General features: G+C 44.8%; 3 protein-coding genes across 5 annotated transcripts in view; 1 reads left to right on the forward strand and 2 right to left on the reverse strand.

Annotated features, from left to right (window-relative positions):
- The first annotated feature begins 55 nt into the window (after positions 1 to 55).
- pcsk1nl (proprotein convertase subtilisin/kexin type 1 inhibitor, like) lies at positions 56 to 6,931 on the forward strand. The gene is made up of 5 exons (XM_024292626.1): positions 56 to 214; positions 2,627 to 2,882; positions 4,744 to 4,948; positions 5,017 to 5,109; positions 6,257 to 6,931. Exons 1-5 carry the CDS (start codon positions 161 to 163, stop codon positions 6,627 to 6,629), a joined length of 981 nt encoding a protein of 326 aa, XP_024148394.1. The 5' UTR covers positions 56 to 160; the 3' UTR covers positions 6,630 to 6,931.
- A 713-nt stretch (positions 6,932 to 7,644) lies between these two features.
- Positions 7,645 to 13,080, reverse strand: lhfpl4b (LHFPL tetraspan subfamily member 4b). 2 transcript variants are annotated; one of them, XM_024292632.2, is made up of 7 exons: positions 11,735 to 13,080; positions 10,502 to 10,722; positions 10,226 to 10,430; positions 9,396 to 9,475; positions 8,554 to 8,701; positions 8,456 to 8,492; positions 7,645 to 8,382 (listed from the first exon to the last, which is right to left on the reverse strand). In XM_024292632.2, the coding sequence occupies exons 2-6, from the start codon at positions 10,718 to 10,720 to the stop codon at positions 8,464 to 8,466; spliced, it is 681 nt and encodes a 226-aa protein (XP_024148400.1). In that variant the 5' UTR covers positions 10,721 to 10,722; positions 11,735 to 13,080; the 3' UTR covers positions 7,645 to 8,382; positions 8,456 to 8,463. The 2 variants fall into 2 exon arrangements, with proteins under 2 accessions (XP_024148400.1, XP_024148399.1); XM_024292631.2 differs by having other exon boundaries at positions 11,727 to 13,077.
- Positions 13,081 to 13,616: 536 nt separating this feature from the next.
- Positions 13,617 to 21,812, reverse strand: part of hdac6 (histone deacetylase 6) — a 17,245-nt gene continuing 9,049 nt past the window's right edge. For both annotated transcript variants that reach the window (XM_024292581.2, XM_024292582.2), the window contains exons 15-29: positions 20,953 to 21,059; positions 20,401 to 20,468; positions 20,177 to 20,324; positions 19,978 to 20,106; positions 19,726 to 19,894; positions 17,513 to 17,712; positions 17,252 to 17,444; positions 17,021 to 17,170; positions 16,772 to 16,949; positions 15,919 to 16,025; positions 15,643 to 15,843; positions 15,488 to 15,577; positions 15,264 to 15,407; positions 15,042 to 15,170; positions 13,617 to 14,005 (exon numbers count right to left, since the gene is read on the reverse strand). In XM_024292581.2, coding sequence (XP_024148349.1) covers positions 13,937 to 14,005; positions 15,042 to 15,170; positions 15,264 to 15,407; positions 15,488 to 15,577; positions 15,643 to 15,843; positions 15,919 to 16,025; positions 16,772 to 16,949; positions 17,021 to 17,170; positions 17,252 to 17,444; positions 17,513 to 17,712; positions 19,726 to 19,894; positions 19,978 to 20,106; positions 20,177 to 20,324; positions 20,401 to 20,468; positions 20,953 to 21,059 — 2,082 coding nt within the window. In that variant the 3' untranslated portion in view covers positions 13,617 to 13,936. The remainder of the gene's footprint in view (positions 14,006 to 15,041; positions 15,171 to 15,263; positions 15,408 to 15,487; positions 15,578 to 15,642; positions 15,844 to 15,918; positions 16,026 to 16,771; positions 16,950 to 17,020; positions 17,171 to 17,251; positions 17,445 to 17,512; positions 17,713 to 19,725; positions 19,895 to 19,977; positions 20,107 to 20,176; positions 20,325 to 20,400; positions 20,469 to 20,952; positions 21,060 to 21,812) is intronic.

Raw genomic sequence — 21,812 nt, forward strand, 5'->3', positions numbered from 1 at the left:
TAAAGTTTTCATTTTCAATCTGGTTGTTTTCACCCATAGAATATGCTCCTCCCCTCCCCCCTCTTTTCCAGTTCCTTCATAGCCCCTCCCTCTGCTGTGACGGCGTCAGCCCCCACCCCAGCCTTCCCCGTCAGAGCAGCATCTGCAGTCCGTCTGCAGCATGGCGTCTCTCGGCCTCCTGCTGCTCGGCGCCGCTCTGATCTCTGCTGCTCAGGTAAGAACCGCCACCTGTCCCTGTGCTGTTTGTCCTCCATCTGTCCGTGATGCTGCGTCACCATGGTAACCGGAGACGATACAGGAGCTTCAGTTTCCGTCAGCCTACATGAAGCCGGGCCTTGATTTACGGTCCTGCTGGGTTCTGGTTTCAGCGGAATTAACTGAGTTTCATCTGTAGTCCTCATCCAGATGTCTCGTGAGCGTGGAGGAGGAGGGGGGTCTCATTTGCTGTCACCAAAATGGCAGGAGCTGGTAACCCACGGCAACAAGGCAGCTTGTTTTTTACAGCAGGTGGTTGACGTGCGCAGAGAGCGCATGCTCGCTCGTGTCTCAGAATGATTCACTTCATGCTCTTGTTTTTCATCACGCCACAGAGCCGCAACCCTGAGTGTGGATCACATGACCGTTCGGCTTTTCAGTGGTGAAAACCTCATTAGTGACAGACTGACGTGGGAGAAACATCATGGAAGTAACACTAGAGCAGAGGTCCAACCTTTTTCAGACCACAGACGGTTTCCATTTGTCAATATTTTCATGGACCGTAGTTGGTATTTGGAGCTTCCAGTTTCTGAAAATCTATTTTCAAAATAAAATGAAAGAAATTTTGTTAAAAAATATATTTATATATATTAGTAGATATTTTCATGTAGATTATAAAGATTCAATAAAACAAAGTGTCATGTCGTGTCATGAATGGTGGTGAAGGACCCAAACACTTGTTGGCAGAAACTTAAACATTTACTAGATGAACTCAAACATGACGAACCCACAGGAGAACAAAACAGTGACAATAGAAGTCCTGACGATGAAGACACTTAAATAGGCTGAGGGCAATGAGCTAAATGACGACAGCTGTGGATGATTTGACCTGAACACAGTGAGACTGACAGAAAACAACATGACGAAACCGAAGCACAGAATCATGACAAGTTGTTGATTTGTTGTAAGTCGTATCTATTCCATGAAGGAAATTATTATTATTTTTTTCCTATTTTAACATCAATCCAGGCTCTGATTATGTTTCAGGACGAACAGATTGATCATATTTTGTTGAACCTAATTCAGTCTTGTTGTTGGAAACGTTTCCACAAATCAGCAACTTTATTTGATTGAATCTCTGTTTGACGATTTTCACTTTAAAAAAATTACATCAACACTTTGGCTGGGTAATTTTTACCTGATAAGAAGTATTTGTCATAAGAAAATAGATCAAAATATGACAAAACGTGATAAATTAGAGCTAAAATTAAATAACTGAAAGATCAGGAATTTGAGAACAAAACATTCCTAAAAAAAATCATGACAATGGAGACTTGTCCTTCCGTCCACGTATTCCTGTGAGATTTTATCCAGGGACACCCAGAAAAATGCAACATATTGAAAAAAAATCACTGGGGTAAAAATCATCGCGGGCAATAGTGCTCTAGGGTTAACGTCAGTGGATCGATGCTAACCGAACGCTAGCTTCAGCTACATCTGATTCTTGAGGTGGTATGGATGAATAAAGTTCAATGAAATGACGGAGCAGCCATAAGAGGTATTTTCTAAATAGAATTTAAATGTGAATCCACCGTTTCTCCAACTTTATGATCTCTGTGATGGAACAGTCGAGAGTCTGTCGCCGGTATTAGCCAGAGCAGCGTCTGCTACATGAGATCAACTGTCTCAGTTCTGTTTCTGGAGGAAAACTCCCAGGTTAGTCTGTAAACAGCAGCTTGATTGTTCTCTGAAGTCGAAGGCTCTTCTTCAGTTTCCTCACTGGATCTTTTCTCCTCAAAGAAACTTTCCAAACATGTTTTATTGTTTGTTTTTTGTTGTTAGCGTAGAGCTGCTAGCTTAGCAATCTAGTTAGCCATGCAGGTAGCTGCTTTAAGTCATGTGATCAACACGGATGTTGTGAACAGAATCAGAAACTCTTTCAAAATAAAACTTCAGAAAATAAACTCAACGGAAATAATCTAAGTGAGCGCATTTATGTCTTAGGCCCAGTACCATGTGACCCACAGACCGGTGCCGGCCCGGGGGATGGGGACCACTGTTTTAGAGTGTGTAAAAAGCTTAATTTAATCCGGATCAGAACTTAAAGTTCTAGTTTCTAGTTTCCAAACCTGCTGAATCTCTTTTGAGGGTCATGGTGTTGCTGGAGCCTATCCAAAGCTGTGGTTCAGGTTGCAAGTCAGTCCAGGCCAATTAACGATATACAGTCACAGCTAAGGAGAGTTTAGAATCACCTATGACTCTCTGAAGCATGTTTGTGGACTGTAGGAGAAAGCCTGTTCACTCCAGGCAAACATGATGGAAGGACCACCTCACTGCAACCACCATGCAGCCCCAAATCAAAACTTTTGCAATAAAAGTTGAACCAAAACTGACTGAGTATCGTCTCTGACCTTTAACCTCTCTGGTTCAGACAATTCCTGCAGGTCACGGTCAAGGGCGTGGCTTTGATGTATCAGTGGGTGGAGCCTCACGCCATCGCCGACATGTGCCTGACCTGCTGCAGTACGAGGACAAGATGATGTTCTATCCTTCGGCTCAGACAAAGGGCAGGGCCAACGACCTGCTCTACCAATCACAGGCCTGGGGGGACAGGGGGCTGGGCCAGGCTCTGCAGCGATTGGTGGAGAGAGATCAGAGGAGGGAGCAGGAGGAGGACCAGAAAGCAGGTTTGAGAGCAACATTGCCAGCTGACCATCACATGAATCTCCAGCAGGAGGTGGCGCTATCGTTAGCTCCTCCTACTGGGGGGAAATGGTGGATACTTGTGTAACACTTTAGGCCCAATGCGCTTTACAGTCACAATTCCACACATACATTCACACACTGATGCTTTCTCACACTGGTACCAAACTCAGGAACAATGTGGACTTCAGAGTCCTGCACAAGGACACTTCAACACAGATGGAAACCGAACGTGCGACCCCCTGATGAGAGGTCGAAGGACTCTACACCACAGCCGCCGTGGTGAACAATGAATAAGCTCCACATGCAGGATTCAATCTTTACTTTTTATTTTCCAAAGTACCAGTTCAAATAGAGCACCAACCATTGACTGTTATGCCTCATTTCCACAGAACGGACTGGACCGGGCCGGACTGGACCAGACTGGACTGGACCGGACCGGACTGCACTGGACTGGGCCAGACTAGACTTTTGAGCGTTTCCATTTCAAAGTGAACCCGTAAAGGAATGGACCCATGAGGGCGGAGCTTCTGTCGTCACACCATTTAACCCTTTGATTGGTGGAGAGATTTTATGACAACAGGAAGCGCCTGACCAGCGCTTATCCTGACCCAAGATCCAAACCCAGTTCTGACCTTTTTTCGGCTGGATTCTTCTTCACCCCTGCAATCTTCTTGAAAAGAATAATACATTCTTTGCATCCAGCATTCCTCCTTATTCGTGGGGGTTGGGGACAGGAGGCAAATACGGTGAAAACCCATCCCCCTTTTTTTCCTCTCAACCATCCCCCGCAGCCGAAGAACCTCCGTTAGCAATCCATACTCATCAAAAATGGTTCTTTGTAAACATTTCTTGCAGAACATTGGAGTATTGCTCAACATAAATAGTTTTTTTTCTTTTAATTCTAAACAATAGACGGTTCTGCAGCATACAGGCCGGTTTCCTCCAGAATAAACACCTGATTTGATTATAATGATCCTCCGCGGTTTTCTTTTTCATTTTCCGTCTGTTTCTGAGTCACCTGATGCAGCTTCACCGTCGCTGTAGTCGCAGCTACGTCATCATCTACACCCCGCAGGCTCTGATGGTTCAACCCTCAATGGAAACGCTCACTTAAATTGTCCGGACCGTCCTGAACCTCCCAAGAGTGGACTGGTCTGGTCCGGACCGCTCAGTGGAAACGAGGCAGTAATAGAGACTGCTTGGCCCCTCCCCCTCGCGTTCCAAACAGGAAGTTCCTCCTAATCCCGAAGACTTCTCTTCTATTACTCCGTCCTTATGTTTGTCAGAATAACCATTCTCGCTCAGAAACTTTTTTCTTAATATCTTCTCGCTAAATAATTTTTTTTTTATCTCAAGTTATTCAAGTTATAAACTGACCAACCAGATGCCTCAATAAAACCATGTGGTGTCTGATGGCCCCGCCTCCAACATTTGATGGACAGATTCTTCCGAGCCGTTTTCAGTGGTAGGGGTGTGGTCTTCCAACAAGCTCACTCATGAATCGCGGCAGTAGTTGCCATAGAAACGAGACTCAGACCGACTCGGACCAATCACTGCTGTCTGGCTCCAACATGGCGACGTCTGTAGGGTGGAAAAATGGCGACTGAATTGGCTGAATTTCACTGGAGCCGGAGGTGAGGCCGATCTAGATGTGAGGTCAGTCCAGTTCTCTATATGCAGTCAATGGGTTGTACCAAACTAAGACACAAAAGCCAAGAAACATCCGTCATTTCAGTCAGATCATTCCTAAACGGACAGATATCTACCATTTATTTGAAAAACATTTCCATTTTTGTCCCTTAATTGTGAACTCAGCAGTCTTCTTTTCTTAAACATCTGCAGCTTACCTGGCAGCTTTGCTCCGCCTCCTAAGCAGTGCTGAAGGTGCAGGACTGTGGGATGTGGAAGTGTTAGAGGATGAAGAGGACAACCAGGAGGATGTTGTCCCAGACTACGATGAAACTGGGAGGGGACTGAGCTTCAGGAGGCCCCCCGCCGGCTGGCAGAGGCTCGTGGAGCCGCGGTTGGCTGAGGCCTTGCTGGACAGGTGAGTCATGTCAGGTGATTGTCACAGCAGCAGAGAGCGAAAGTTCACGGAGGTTTCTTGATCCTCAGGATGGACCTTCAGCTGTTTCAGAGTCTGCTGCAGAGAGCTGGGAAAACACGGGAGGTCCCATCCAGACGAAGCAGCGAGCAGGACACTCTCAGGTGAGAGACGAGGCATGTGGGGATGGGGGCGGGGCTCAGGTGAGGCGCACGTACAGGTGCATCAAGAAATGATGACCAAAGGTGGGCGGAGTTTTCAAAATGTCTTCAAAAAGATTAGAGAAGCTTCACTTATTTAGAAAACTTCTTAATATTATCTTCATAAAGTAATGCTGAAGTGAACATAGATGATAAACTATGAAGGTTTTTACGTCCATGTTGACCTGAAGACGTCTTGATTGCTCAACTCTACCTCCGGAACTATCAGCTCCAGGATTTGTGAGATTTACCGGAATTTTCTTTCTCTCCAAACTCATTTTGTTTGTGAGGTCGTCACTTCTGTGATCAGAGGAATGCATGGATGAATAGAACTGAGACAAACAGCTGCAGGAATAGAAATAAACCTTTTTATTCTAGTTTCCTTCAATTTATAAAGAACAAAAAAAGTTATTGTTATTATAAATCATCACACTGTCTTATCAGAGTTTGAAGATTGAAACTTTTTAAAAGTTTTATTGAATCCAGTTTCTGCACTGAGAGTTGAACTAAGGAATTCTTCAGAGAAGCATCAATATTGAATGTTATTGTGAAACTTATTAAACATTTTAACAAAGAGAGATCTTAAAAAGTGAGATGTAAAGATGTAATCGTAGAACAGGAATTTGTGCATTTAGTCTTTGGCGGTTCGGTTCATCTGGTGTTCTTGGATGACCTCGGACCAGCGGTGTCAAACTCAGTCACACAACGGGCCAAAATCCAGAACACCAAAAATATATTTTGTCAAAATTATACAAGTTAAAAATAAATGCAAGATAACATCGGGTCATTAATAAGAATGAAGTAAAATGATCTGGAGGGCCGGATAGAATTACCCGGAGGGCCGGATCCGGCCCCCGGGCCTTGACTTGGACACATGTATTACATCATGTGGAGAAACTCAGACGGGGACGGCACTGAAGCGAGATGACGGGAGGGGAACAGGGTGGAGGTGGGCCGGGACAACGTCTGGGATGCGGATAAACAAACCTGCAGGAATTTGATCGGGATTGGCTGGAGAGCTGTGGAATCAGCCACGACCATCCTTATTGAATTTGTGCTGTGCAGAAGTAAGACCTCATGGGTTGACCCCTCCCTCTTGTCTCCTGTCCAGGAGGTTGGTTGCTAGAATACTTTCCACCATGGCCCCCCCAGCCCCCCCAGAGGAGGCTTCGTACAGCCGCAGACGGAGGAAGAGGGACCTGTCGCTGCAAACCGCTGAACCCATGGGCTCCACCCGCCGTGCCCTTAGTGACGTGGCCTCCCCGGGGCCCAGCATCGACCCCCCCCTCCTTAGGGTCAAAAGGCTTGAGGGGGAGGATGACGATGAGAAGCCCCTCCCCTACGGGGCCACACTTCAGAGGATTAAACGCATCGACACCTCGGCTGAAGAGAGAAGTCCTGGGAGTGGTCGGCACAGAAGAGCTGCTCTGAACTACAACCCCAAAGTACTGCGGGATCAGATTCTGGAGTACATGCGGGGCTGAGGGAGGGAGGGGGGGGTCCTGCTTCTGTCTGTCTGGTTTCTTCTTCTGCTGTCATGAAATGTGCGTCTGTGTAAGGCTCAACGTTAGCCCAGGTCCTCTGCAGGTGTCATACCCCGTCACGTCCGTTCCATAGAAACAGCTTCTGAGATCCAGCTCGGTCTTTGTAATCACTATGGCCATCACAGTTAGCCAGTAAAAAGTCTGTAACCATGGCAACAGATTCCCAGCTCTGTCATTGGTTGCTCCCTGGGCTGTGAGGAGTCATCTGCTGTCACAGTAAGAAATAAAGTGAGTGAAGTCCATCTGCCTCATTGTTTTGTTCCCTCGAGGATCTGTGCTGCATTCAAAGACTGTCAGAATTCAGGACTTTTCTCATGTTTTCAAGCAATTTAAGAACATTACAAACAAGAGAAGAGAACTTCCAGCGTTTGAAGGTAGAGCGGGGTTGTTACAATCGATCGATCGATCTAAGAGATCAATAATCAATCCATAAAAATATCGATCAATCAACCCGTAATGCTAAAGTCCGCTAGCTTGATGCTAACGTATAGTGGAATTTCCCATAGGACGGCTAATGCTAACGCTCAGTCGACCTAAACATACATTTCTGATTAAATGAACATCTTTATAAACTCACAGGGATTAATTTTTTAAACTCTTTTACGGAAATATTATTTTAAAGTAACCATTAGTGGTCTAAAACACAGTTTTTTTCTTTACTTGTTCTTCTAGAAAAAAGAATACTGTTATATTGTGAGCTCCCCCTGGTGGCCAAACTGAAACGCCCTCAATGAGAAGCAGAACAATTGTTATGTAACAATGAATTATATTTACAATCTCTTCATTTCACCGATACATTTGATAGTATGTGACTGTAACTGGTTAATATGACTATCTTCAAAACATATATGGGTTATTAATGTATTTGTAAACAAATGTGTCTAAATGTGAAAACTCTAAATTGAATTGAATTGAGAGGAACGAAAGAATTGAAAAAAACCAAAACCATCCAGGCTCTGATGATTAGAATCGATTATGGAATTTATTATCCATACCCGCCCGATTTGAAAAACTTTACCAACACAGGTCTGCATGCTTAGGAGCATTTTATTGCAACAGAAAGCATCCTATGACTCATATCTGTCACTTTTTACAATGATATCACTAAAACTTCTGTTCAATCACAGCCGTGAAGAGACAAAACTTTTAGATATTTCCTGTGAAAAAGCTGCAATAGACCAGGATCTTCATACACTTTCACCAGTGGAGGCCGCTCTTATCAGAAAGGTTCAAACAGAGCCACCGGTAGTTTCATCTTCTCTGTTGCAGGTGCTGCTGATTACCTGGATCAGGTGTTTTCCATCAGCCAGATCCTGGAATCACCTGATCCAGTTCGTCTGCTAAGGATGGGCGGGGCTTTCTCAGCGTGGATCAGGGGAAGCTAACATGTAAACAAGCAAACATTTGGTCAAAGTGGCGTCAGTGCCAGCTTTTATTTCCCAGAATGCTCCTTCTGACAGGGTTGTGTTCTCTTCTGATGCTCCAAAAAAATAAAAGAAAAACAAGCAGACAAAATCTGAGAGCCCCGCCCACTTTCTGATCGGTTCCGACTCTTTCAGGTGCGAAGAGTTACGATCGCGTCTTTGAGATGCTGCTTCACACAAGTCCTGATCATCTTCATCCTTTGTCAGAAATGTAGCATTCATCAGATGTTTCCTGCTTTAAGTGAGCAGAGACGAAGAAACCGACGTCCCTGAGGAGAACGATGGAGGAAAAGTCAGGAGAGGAATGATGGACGATCCATGGATCAGGAGGACAAGGCTCACCTGGAGGATCAGGGTGTCATCAGCAGACCCAAGGTCGCTGTAAACACAGACCCAGTCATTAAACTATCAAGACGCCATCATGTCCTGCTAATACTCACCATCGGGGGAAGTGGGGGGCAGCAGTGCATCCTGTCTGTTAGCCAGAACAAAAGCCAGGGTGGCCAAGATGGAGCAATCCAGAACTCCCAGCACGGCCAGAATGAAGGTCCAGTGGACCGAGCAGTTTCCAAGAGAGAAGCTACCGACCTGTAGGGAGAGGAGGGCCGCAGGTTTACCCGGACCAGGAGGCAGCATCTCCCTGTCTAGTTCTACAAGCTGAAGCTGAAAGAAGTCGGGTTGAAACCGGCCACAATCCTCAAACTGATTAGCATTTATTTCATTTACATTAGTTCCATTTATAAACTGATGTCTGAGGTTCACATAGATGATAAACTCTGTAGGTTTTTACATCCTGTTGACCTGAAGACGTCTTGTTTGATCAACTCTACCTCCAGAATGAACAGATTTTATATACAAAGCAAAACTTTGGTAAAAAGTTTGATATTTTATGAGTTAAAATCACATATTATCTTATGCTGCATAACATTGGTTACTAACTGCACTGAGATGATCCTGTTTGGCATAGAGCAGCTTTTATTTTGAAAACAAGTTATTTGAGTTTCTATCAAAATGGAGAAATGCTCGGTTCTTTTTATATTTTTGCTATTGTTTGTGCCAAAAATAGACAAAATTCATATTTACCATTTTAAAACAGAAGGTCATGAGTGCAAATCTAAATTTCTTAAAGGCTAAAGTAAAACTATGCGGCTCCTTCTAGGTTCTGATCAGTAGAGAATGAGCCCAAATGGTTCTTTTACTGTTAAAGGTTGCCGACCTCTGGTCTAGATCATCTCTCCAATCAAAGTTTTACAATGCATAGGAGGCGGAGCTAACTGCTCACCGAGTCTCCACACAGCGCTCGCATCTCTGGACTCTCCCACGAGTCTGGAAACAAAAGACAGGCCAGGGCCAGGCAGAAACCTGCAGAGACACGGCAGACGGGATTGGTCGTCCGTGACCACAACAACCATCCTGACCACAACAACCATCATGACCACATCAACTATACAAACCACACCAACAATCCTGACCACACCAACCATCATGACCACAACAACCACACAAACCACACCTACAATCCTGAACAGTTCACCAAAGTGTATTAGCATGGCGATACAACGGCTAATCCCTCCGGTCACTACTGTTGTCAGTTTGTGAGTTCTACGATCACATTAAATAAAGTTTATTAATTACAAATGGAAATATCAATACTAGACATATTAAACATGATGTGTACCAAAAATCAATGTCCCATCTTCATGTTAACAAACTTTTCTACCTTTTCTTTGGCATCGTTCTCACCGTCATCTTCTTCTCTTGGCACAAACAGGAAGTGAACAGCTCTGGTCATGTGACATTTTTCAGTACTCATGTGACACTGCATATATTTCATTGAGACCCTTTAAAATGCATAGATGGATCTTTCAGTAACATTTTTACAGCCTTAGAAATGAAATATTATTCTACGGTCACTATTGTGACCGGTGGGATTCAATGGATTCATTGGGTTCAATGTCAAAAAAACGAGGAGTTGGAGACACCAAACAGGAATTTTCTGCCCACTTTTAACCGTATGGGGTCCACTTGGACTTGGGTATCTGCAAACATCTCGTGCACAAAGATCTCCTCAGAAAGGAGACCCTTTGGGCTCCGTCGTGGTCCAGCACAAACCTGCGGTCAGCTGCAGCCAGGCGCAGATCTTGTAGACGGTGACGGCGCTGCAGAACCTGAAGAGACAAAGACAGAGGACGCTGGTCCACACGGCCCATAACGAAACCCCCACCAGAACCGCCACAGACTGGAAGCACGGCAGAGGGGACAGGCTGGAGAGACCCCCTTTGCAGTCTGGGATTGGCCATTCTGTCTCCATACACACCTGGGAGCACAGAGGGGGGAGGGGTCATGTGGGCGGTCCAAGGACAGGTGAGAAAGTTCTGCCATTCTCACCTCAAACAGTCCTATCGTGCCTTTGGGTAGCGGGGGTCCGGCCGGGAGAACCGGGGTGTCTGAGGTTCCGATCCAGGACGGCTGGAGCAGAATGACCACCTGTACGATGGCTAGGCAGAGCGTGCACACGGCCCAGAGCACGGCCACCGCACGTGCACTGCGCACAAACTCCGTTTGGTAAAGACGGGCCAGGTCCACGAGTCCGGGAGACTCCGACATCCCTGGGAAGAACGGGAGACCGGGTCAGACGTGAGACTGGGTCAGATGTGAGACCGGGTCAGACGTGAGACCGGGTCAGACGTGGGACCGAGTCAGACGTGGGACCGAGTCAGACGTGAGATCAGGTCAGACATGGGACCGGGTCAGATGTGAGACCGGGTAAGACATGAGAATCAGGTCCAACCTAAAATGGGGTAAGATGTGGGACCGGGCCAGATATGAGGCCGGGTCTGGCGTGGGACCGGGTCAGACATGTGAAGAACAGGAGACCAGGTCAGACTTGGGACCGGGTCAGATGTGAGAATCGGGTCCGACCTAAAATGGGGTAAGATATGGGACCGGGTCAGATATGAGGCCGGGTCTGGCATGGGACCGGGTCAGACATGAGAATCGGGTCAAACCAAAAATGGGGTCAGATGTGGGACCGAGTCAGACCTAAAATGGGGTCAGATGTGAGAAGAACAGGAGACAGAGTCAGACATGGGACCGGGTCAGACTGGGTCAATCGTGGGCATTGGCAGGAACACTGGTGTGGTGCTACGATACGTTTCCCCTCTGGAATGCGTATCCCCTCTCAGGCATCATCAGAAACTCATATTTTGTCCCAAAAATCGTAAAAAGAAGGAGGATGATCATCCTAGATTAGTCAAACAATGTCTTTTTTTGTTTTTTTAACACAAGAAGCTGTTGTTGTTTTACATAGAATATGTGGAAAAATGTAAATATGATAAAAACTCCCAAAAGCTCCACAATAAACTATATCGTGATCATCCATCTTCTTTTTAAATACATGAGCGGGAAACACATTCTGGCTTCTTATCGACATCACAGCAAAGATCAGCTTCATGCAGATCAGCGGCTGTCAGGATCACGAGATCCTCATGAAGATCTACCACAAACACCAGAAACACCAGAAACACCAGAAACGAGGATCTGAAGCTCCAGCTGCAGCTGGTGTTTTCCAGCAGCTCGTTCAGAACGGGCGCGCGCCTGCACACCTGCTCACCTGCTCACCTTCCCGCACAGGAACAGACCGTACACAGCGGAGCCAATCAGCGGCCGGCAGACTAACAGAGATTTATCCGCGAGCGTTCAGGAAACAAAAAGCCCGGGAGTCCCGCTGTCCATCAGCTGGAGGAAGAGGAGGAAGAGGAGGAACATGGCTCTCAATGTCGGTCTGAGGAGGAGGAGGAGGAGGAGGAGGAGGAAGAGCCGCAGCGCGGTTCTGCGCTCAGCGGCGCCCCGTCTGGACAGCGATGGAGCTGCAGGCGCAGCGACGTCTGAGGAAAAATCCCTGCAGACAAAAACATGTAATGGTTTGATCTGTGTGACAGAGAGGATAGTTTTGGTTTACAAAGATCCAAACATCAGGATGCTTCCTTTTTATTAACATGTTTTTATGGCCAAGTTTCACATTAAAGTAAAGTCATGAACAAAAAACAGAATTTTTGGTTCTTAAAACAGAACTTGAGCAATATTTAAAAAAACATCTCAACTTCCATGAATACAAAGGTTCAAAAACACGAGAAATCTGTAAATATCTGGAATTAAGAACATATAGAGACAAAAAAACAGTAAATCTGACATTTTCTAGTTTTTTTTTGTCTCTTGTTTATTTGCTGTGCTGTATTTTCCTATTTTTCTTTCTAGTGTCGTCATATATCGTGTCGTTTATATCTGTATGAGCTCTAATGTGTTGATTGCATTGTATTCATTAAGTGGTCAATGAAAAAAAAAGACCAAATTCATCTGAAAGAACTCCAGTAGATCAATGATCACACTGCGGATCATGAGTACGTGTGTTTTTGTTTTTGTTTAATTTTATTTATTTATTGGGGGGGGGGGGTACTACATACACGCAGCAGGCTCTACTCAGGTCTGAGAAACAAACAGAAGTACGTCGTTGTCTTCCTGGTCTCAGGTGGTCAGCTGAATTGTTTACATTTTAGAAAACCAAAACATTTTTTTATTATTATTTACGAGGATCATAAAAGCCAAAATGGACAATCATTGTTCATGGACTGTATCAGCCTCAGAGATCTTCCGATACTTCCAGCAGGATAAGGCTCCAGAATCATTTCAGACAACGAGTCCTCTGGACTCTAATGACCTCCACAGTCAGAACCCGACAGAACCTTTGTGATGAGGTAGAACGGGAGATCGGCATCATGGATGTTCAGCTGATGAATCTGCATGTGATGCTGTCATGTTAATGAACTCTCTGAGGAGAGTCTCCGTGTTGAATCGATACCATCAAGGATGAAGATGGTAAATAAATTTCTCACTGAGCGAAACTGGAGCCTCAAAGTCTCACCTCATCCTGAGAAATATAAGGCGCTGATATAAATATAAATGAACTCTTGTCTTTTTTTAAAACAAAAACATAGAGAGAAAATAGACTTTTTCCAAAAATATGAAAGTTAAAACTTTCAACAGAGGTTCACATGATTTTCTTTTCAAAATAAAAGACACTGTCACAGGATCATCTCAGTGCAGCAAAGGCAGTGGAATGGTGTAATTTTAACCGTTTATTTTACCGTTTGTGGTGCATCTCAGCCGGAAATGTGTAAATCTGACAAACTGAAATTAAATCAGTTATTAAATGAGCTTTAGTGTATTTTTAGCCCATTAAGCGCTCTTAAAATCCTTAAATTTGTTCAAAAATAGAGCTGCCGTGTTAACTTGACCTGTAATACATCCTGTCCTTCAACTGTACGTGAATGAGTTCATGAGGCTTAGTTTAGTTTTTTTTAACATTTGTACTTCTACTTTATAGTAACTTTTGAAAAAATGTTTTTTTCTCCACCAGGGGAGATGAACTGCAGCGGGTTTAATAACTCACAGAAACATTTCTGCTGAAGTTCAGCGAGTGTCGACACACAGATCAACCAGAAGATTTTGATAGAACAGATTTTATTTTAGTTATCAAACTGACTAACATGAGGACTCAGATCACTGAGCAGCTTTGAAACAAGCTGACATCATCGTGTTCGTTCATCTTTCCGTGATCACATGGATTTTAAAGGTCAAAGAACTGTGAAGATAATTAAGGAATATTTAAAAAATCAGATGAAGAAAGAATTGTGTATTTGTCTCTTTTTTGGTGGCCGTGTGGCATCAGAACATTCCAGAAGCACGGTCATCCAGAACACGTGAAACTGTCCAAATGAAGCAGAGTCGGACGGCGAGGAAGCCTTCCTCGTCCTCTTCCTCCTCTCAGTTCCACGGGGGGCAGCCTTCTCCGAACTTGGAGAGGTGGGCAGCGTTTTTGGTCTGGAACAGAATCTGGACACAAACGGCCTCAGATGGTCACCAAAGCGCTTTGGATCAGAACCGTTTTGAGGCAACATAAACCGTTTCCTCAACAAACATCAACAAACACAACAGAAAATGTAAGAAAAGACACTTTGAATCTTGTACTAATGAGGTCCCAGGATCTACAAGAGCTCCAGGACCTCCAGGAGCTCCAGGACCTCCAGGAGCTCCAGGGTTTCCAGGAGCTCCAGGACCTCCAGGAGCTCCAGGAGCTCCAGGGCTTTTTTGTTAAAGAGCTTAAAGTTGCAGCGTTCTCTCAAAAGTTGCAAAGCAAAGTTGCAGAGCTAAAGGCTGTAGGAGAAAGTTCAAAGTTTCTATTTTTCTCTCCAGTTGGTTAAAATGAAATGTTATATAACTTCACAAAAACCAAATAAAAACCATTTATTTCTTAAACATTTTCTTTATTTTAAAAAAAAATATATAATGGTAGAATGCTTTATATGGAATAACATTATAATCGTGTTTATAAGTTAAATTTTAACTTTACCTTTGTATAAATTAACAATGTTTCATTTTTTTATAGGGAAAAAAACATGATTTGAATTCAGTTTGAGTCAGTTGGCCACTTAACTTTGATATAGTTTCTTTATTTTGTTCTTACTTATAACTGAACTTGCTTCTTTGTTTCTGAAGTGCTAAATGAAATCTGAAATTGAACTCTAGTGTCCTGAAATCACTGCTTTAAGCTGCGTTCACACTGAATGTGATTCATCGACAGATCTGAGGTTCTGCAGGCGATTCGTGGGGCTGTCAATGAATAGTTGACAATATAAGAAATTATTTATGCAAATTTTTTAATGTCAACACCTCATTTTTTTATTTTATTTTATTATTTTATTTTATTGACATCACAACAGCTCTGCTGCAGATGCACTAAACCCTCATCTGTTCCTAGTGTCTAGTTCAGGTTCTGGAGAAGAGAAGATGGTATCTTCACACTGACTGCAGTCAAATGAGATGTTCTGATGTGGATTTGAATCTCTGCAGCTTCAGAGGACAACCTCACCTGGTGGTGGACGTAGGACTCGCACAGGTAACACCACACAGAGAGATCAGAGAAACTCAGAACCATGGGGTGCTCCTCCTCCGCGCCGTGAGCCACCATGTGCTCGTTGACGTAGCGCCCGCAGAACACCTGTGACATCACACAGGTGACATGACACAGGTGACATCACACAGGTGACAGTCATTTCATGGTGAGGAATGTGCCAGGCAGCTCTGTGTGTACCTGGTAGCAGGTGAGGCAGATCCAGTTCTCGGCCTCAGATGCACAGTCCTGGCAGGGCCGCGACACGTCTATACCTGTGGGGGGGAGGGGCTTCACAGCGTCCAGGTGTGGACACCAGGGCAGCGGGTCGACCACATACAGAGTCTGAGGAGACAGTCCCAGCAGCACACCTGAGCAAGAGACGCACCAGTCACACCTGAACCAGAACTATAGGCTCCACCCACGTCTGCTGCACACATTAGTTCCACGCTTTTCTGAGACTCCGCCCAACCGCACGCTCCTTCTGGCTCAGGCTCCTCCTCCTCAGGTGTTACCTGTGATTGACAGAAGGAATGAGCTGGACTGGAGAATCAGAGGTAAATGTTTGACGATGACTCACCTGAGGTGGTGCTGCCCTCGGCGGGCTGTCACCTTTGATCACCTGAGCTTCTTCAACAGAGTCTGAATGTGGGTGGGACTCTGATCCGACTCCTCCCTCTGGGGGCGGGGCTGCAGGGCCAGGAAGGGCCGGGTGTGCCGGGCTCTGACTGAGGTCTAGAGTGGCCAAACCCTGCGTGAGCTGCTCCACGTCGCTCTGCGCCTGATTGGAGGAGACATATTCAGGTGAGGGTGCGTGGGAGGGGCATGTTAACAGAATCTTTGATGGGGGGGTTACCATAGAGGACTCAGGTCTGCTCGTGCTGCTCTGCCCCGACGTCCGGTCTCTTCCTTTAGAACCACGTTTCCCACGATGCTTTGAGGATGCTCGCACCGAGTCTGGAACTTAAAGAAAACAGGATGGGGGGGGGGGTTAAGAGTGGGGCTGGGTATCGATAATAATTTCCAGAATCGATCTGATTCAGATTTTTTTCAATTCTTTTGATCACCTCAATTAAATTTGATTCAATTCAATTTTGAGTTTACATATTTATACACATTTGTTTAGAAATACATTAATAATCTACTACATGTTTTAAATATGTTTATAAAAATCTGATATAGTTCTCATCCTGTAAATGTATCAGTGAAATACTGAGATTGTTAATATCATACAGAGTTACATAGATTCTCTAAAGGACAAAAATGTTCAGATCATTAACATTATAAACATTGATCTGCTTCTCCTGGAGGATGTTTCAGTTTGGCCACTAGGTGGCGATCGCGCTATAGCATTACACCTCATTCCAGCAGAAGACAGTATTAGGAAAAAAATATGTTTTAGACCACAAATAGTTACTTTAAAAAATATTTCCTTAAAAGAGTTTAGAAAATTCATATAAAGATGTTCACTTTGTCAATATAATGTCTCTTTAGGTCGACCAACCGTTAGCATTAGCCGTCCTATGGGAAATCCCATTAAACGTTAGCATCAAGCTAGCGGACTTCAGCTTAATGTGCTGCATCGGTCTATATTTTTATGAATCGATTATTGATCTATTAAGTTTAGATCGACTCAGATGGATTTATGGATTCTAACAACCCGACTCTGGTCACGAGCATCAGAACCGAGTTCTGGAGTCAGCACTCACTCTGAACCCTCAGGCTCCTCCAGTAGGGGGCGTGGTGCTGGATGACCTCGTTGATGGCTACTGCAGCGCAGTGGTGAGGGGGGGGCAGGGGGGTCACCAGTGATGGCGGAGGGTCTCCCAGCAGCACGCTGGTGCAGGCAGCCATGGAGTCAGAAATGGAGGTGAGGTTGTAGCCTCCCTGAGGTGGACAGGTAAGGTGTTCTGTGAGGGGCGGAGCATTTCTGAAATATCAGTCTGACTTGAATTCACCTCCAGGATGATGAGGACCCGCCCTCCTGCCAGTGACATCAGCATGTGCGTGAGGTGGGCGTATCCTTCTGGGGTCACATTATATCCACCCAGTGGATCCCCCCGCGCTGCATCGAACCCGGCGGACACCAGAACCAGGCCAGGGTTGAACTACAGATGTGGGTGGGGCCAGAAGAGTTCAGGTTACCCATCAGGGTTGATTCTTAAGTCTAACATCAGCAGTGGGGGTACCTCTGATGCGATTGGCATGACGACCTGGTGAAAGGCTGCCAGGTAGTCAGAATCCCCCATCCGCCCACCGCTCCACGCCACGTTCACATTATACCCCACACCTTTGGCCACGCCCACCTTTTCAGGGGCAGCGTCTTCCGATGATGGAAAGAAAGTCCCGTTGTCATAGCGATGGAGGGAGATGTAGAGAACACTGCAGGAGAAGAAAGCGTGAGGGTCTGGGGGACAGATGTGCAGCTTCACTCCTCCAGTTCTGCTCACCTGCTGTCGTCCTCAAACATGTGCTGCGTCCCGTTCCCGTGGTGAACATCCCAGTCCACAATCAAGATCTTCAGATCGGGGGAGACTTTCTGAGCGTGGCGAGCGGTGAGCGCTGCTGTGTTGAAGAGACAAAAGCCGCAAGGAGAGTCGACCTCGGCGTGATGGCCTGGAGGACGGACGATGGCCACGGCGTTGTTTACCTGCAGCCAAAACGCCGACTCCAGTCATTCACATCACGCATGGACGGCTCTCACTGATCACGATAACCATGAACGGCAAATATCCACGAGACATAAAATCTACTTTGTCACACTAAGTTCTTACTTTACTCCACTTATTGTCCTTTACAAACAATTTTCTTCTATAACTATCAAACGAAATACCATCAAAGTCTCTTCTGATGTACTCTAACATGGATACTACCATATTCATGTACACAAGTATACCATTGTACTCATGTAGAAATACTGCTATCGTATATTGATGCTTGTGAGATACTATAATGGCATAAGTTTACATATCCAGGAAGAAATTTTGATTTCTTGATCATTTTTTATACAAAATGAACGACAACACTAGAAATGTTTTTTCCACTCATAGTTAGAGGAGAACATTTACTGTCAAAACATTCCGTTTACTGTTTAACTTCCCAAATGACTTTGTTTAAAAGTTTACATACTCTGATAACTTTGTTCTGAAAACATGAACACAAGCTGACAGAAAAGGGTCAGAATGACAGCTACAGGTAACCATCCTCACCTGGGCTGGTTTACCTGTAATCAGTGTGAGTGCAGTAACGTTTCTGGGCTCCTAACAGACCCTAGTGTCCTTCATCCAGAGCTGCACTGACATGACTGGATCTGAGTCATGGAAAAAGCTAAAGAGCTGTCAAAAGATCTACGGGAAAAGGTAACCAACTGTTAGCCAAAGCAGCTAGCATGTAGCTAAAAAATAGTTAAACTTCAAAAAATCCTACAAATATTAAATAAAAGCCTAATTTAGCCAAAACAACTAGCGTGTAAATATTAGCCTTGATCCAAAACAGCCTAAAAAATCTTAAAAAAAATTAAAATAAAATACCCAAAACAGACAGCATATAGCTGAAATATTAGCTAAACCCCAAAATAGCCAAAAAATCTTAATAAATTCCAAAATATTCCAAAAAGCTAACAGAATGCCCCTTTTTAAAACCTCAACTTTTTAACATAATTATGAACTAGATATAGCATTACCTGTGATAATGCTAGCGTGAATGCTGTAAGATGAATTTGGCCGCTGATGATACTGATATTGAGAGCTAAAAACACTGAAGTTGATGGCCAGCTAAAATATTAGCTAAATTTCAAAGTAGCCTAAAAACAAAACAAAAGAATAGCAGCTAGCATGCAGCTGAAAAAAATACCTTGACTTATAAATATCCTAAAAAATTTGGAAAAAAGGCAGGAATTAGCCAAAACCACTAGCATCTAACTATTAGCCTAATTCCAAAACAGTCTAAGAAATTTTGAAAAAGTCTAAATTAGCCAAAACAGCTAGCATGTAGCTGAAATATTAGCTAAGCTTCAAAGTAGCCTAAAAAAAAATCTAAGTAAAAGCCAAAATAGTCCAAAAAGCTAACAGAATGCCCATTTTTTAAACTTTAAAAAGCGTAACTTTTTAACATAACTATGAACTACATATATAGCATTACCTGTAATAATACTAGTGTGAATGTTGTTATCTGCATGTGCTTCGAACCCTCAGCTTCTGTTCATGAGCTACGGTCTTTAAAGGGTAACCAAACAAGGAAGTGGGAGGATGACTCCGCCCACAGAGGGGCGGGGCTGTGGAACAGGACTGTTCCATTACTGGAGCTGCAGATCATGACATAAGACTTCTGAAATGAAGTGGGACTTAAATGGTTTGACCAATCAGGAAATTCAAATGTAACACCTCATTTCAACCTGTAGGGGGACACAGACGGTTTTTGACTATATTTACAAGAATTAAGTTTGTTTTAATTTCTCAGAAATGTGGCAATGGCTAACAGACAGCAGGTTTAAAGCCCCATTTATAGACATCAACAGACAAAAACAGTTGTTTGGGTTTGGTTACCCTTTGACAATGTTTCTAAGGAGTGGACAGAGACTGTAGACCGATAGCCTGACCTCAGCGGTCATGGTGTCTATTAGAAGCTTTGTCCTGTATAACATCAGCTACCTGTCAGGTGTTACCTGTCCATCTAGGATATGCTCCACAGCAGCAAAGCAGCTTCCAGCAGCGAGCTGGGCGGACTGGAAGCTCTGGTTGCTGATGAAGATGGAGACAAACTCGTCCCCCAGCCTGTGAAGGTCTCTGGGCTTCATGGTTGCTGTTGCACTCATCTGTTGGATGTGCTTCAAACTAGACAATCACACACATGGTCAGCAAGTCTCAGCGAGGTTAACACAACAATGGGGCATGTCGTACTTGAGGCACCTCCTCACCTATGACACATAGCTAGCTCTTCCTCTGTTGCCGAGCGACTCTGGATTCGCTGGCAACGGTCGACCAATCCCAGCTGCTGGTGCCTGGAGAAGATCCTGAAGATCCTCTGAGGCTGCTCCGGGTGGTGTCTAAGAGGACATGACCACATTTACAGCAGCACCATTAAACAACAAACTCATGGACCTCTGTTCAGCTCACCTGTCCCACAAATTGACGTGCTCCATCATTCTCTCATCGTAGACCAAGCCTGTGATTGTGGCAACAGCAGGGGGAGGGGCCGCGGTTACCGCGCTAATGGGACCCGGAACTGACCTGATTAGGTCATCTTCAGCCGAGGAAGTTCCCTCTACAGAAGACAGGGAGTTAAAAGGAAAGCAGCAACACTGTGGGTGTGTGCAGGTGCACATGTGAGTGTTTGTTACCCAAGACTTGGAGGAAGGCCCAGTGGGAGTACAGCTCAGAGATGGTCTGAGAGATGGAGTGCAGGGCGCTGAGAGACAGAGTTCGGATCAGGAAAGACTGTAGACTTAATTAAACAGGAGATAAGTGGACCCAGACGCTGATACATTCAATAATCCTAATGTTTAGAACGTGTCTCCAGCCCTGCAGTCTTCAATCCTCACACTAAAGATGATTGTTATCTTCAAGCTCGATGTCTTAGTCCATTTAAACCAAATCCAGACTCTTATAACCCTGATGGTGAAGTCTTGATAGTGTTCAGATCTATTCAACTCTACTGCTAATGTGACCAATTTAATTCTAAAATAATGAAATACAACTATCTGGAAATGTTGAAAAACTAAAATCAAATCTGCAAATATCTTCGCCTATCCATCCACATTTCAAACCCGATTACATTATTTCAGGGTAACTGAGTTACTAAAGCCTACCCCTTCCAGTTTCAGGTGAAGGTGGGGCACAGATATCTGCTTGTTTAACTTTTTCTCAGTTCTTTGGTGTACTTCACATTTTACCTTTCAGAAGGTTCAGTGGGCGGAGTCAAACGAGGGCAGGCTCCGCCCAACAGAGCTCGGACACTGGCTGCAGCTCCTTCTGCTGTCGCCTGCAGGTTGTAACCTCCCTAAACCCAAACACAATATTGAAGAGGATGTGGTGAAGAACTGCTATGAATCACGAGAAGAATTCTTATACCAGCTTTACGCTAAGAGCGAGCGCGACATTGACTCCCTGATCCGCCAGGATCTACAGGACTGACATTGACTCCCTGATCCGCCAGGATCTACAGGACTGACATTGACTACCTGATCCACCAGGATCTACAGGACTGACATTGACTCCCTGATCCACCAGGATCTACAGGACTGACATTGGGATGTCATTCAGGCTTGAGAAATGCAGTCGGATGGTGACAAAGAGAGGCAAGGTAGTCCACACAGAAGAGGTCTCACTCCCAGAAGGACAATAGCAGACATTCAGGACAGTTACAAGTACCTTGGAATCTCACAGGCAAATGGCAACAAGGAGAGTTGCATCAGCCAAATACCTCCAACGAGTAAGACAAGTCCTGAGAAGCCAGATCAATGGGAAGAACAAGACCAGCTACACACTGCCAGTCATCAGATACCCTGCAGGAATAATCAGATGAACAAAGGAAGAGATACAGACCACAGACGTTAAGACTCAAACTCTCCTCACCATACATGGAGGGTTCCATCCCAAATCCAGCTCCCTGAGACTGTCTGCTATCCGCAAGGAAGGAGGCCGAGGACTAGTGAGCATAGAAACAACTACCCAGGATGAAACATCCACGATGCATGAATAAGTCAAGCTCAAGGCCTCAGATGACAGTGTGCTCAGTGAATGTCTCAGACAA

Source organism: Oryzias melastigma, linkage group LG7, assembly GCF_002922805.2.
Source record: "Oryzias melastigma strain HK-1 linkage group LG7, ASM292280v2, whole genome shotgun sequence".
NCBI classification, from domain to species: domain Eukaryota; kingdom Metazoa; phylum Chordata; class Actinopteri; order Beloniformes; family Adrianichthyidae; genus Oryzias; species Oryzias melastigma.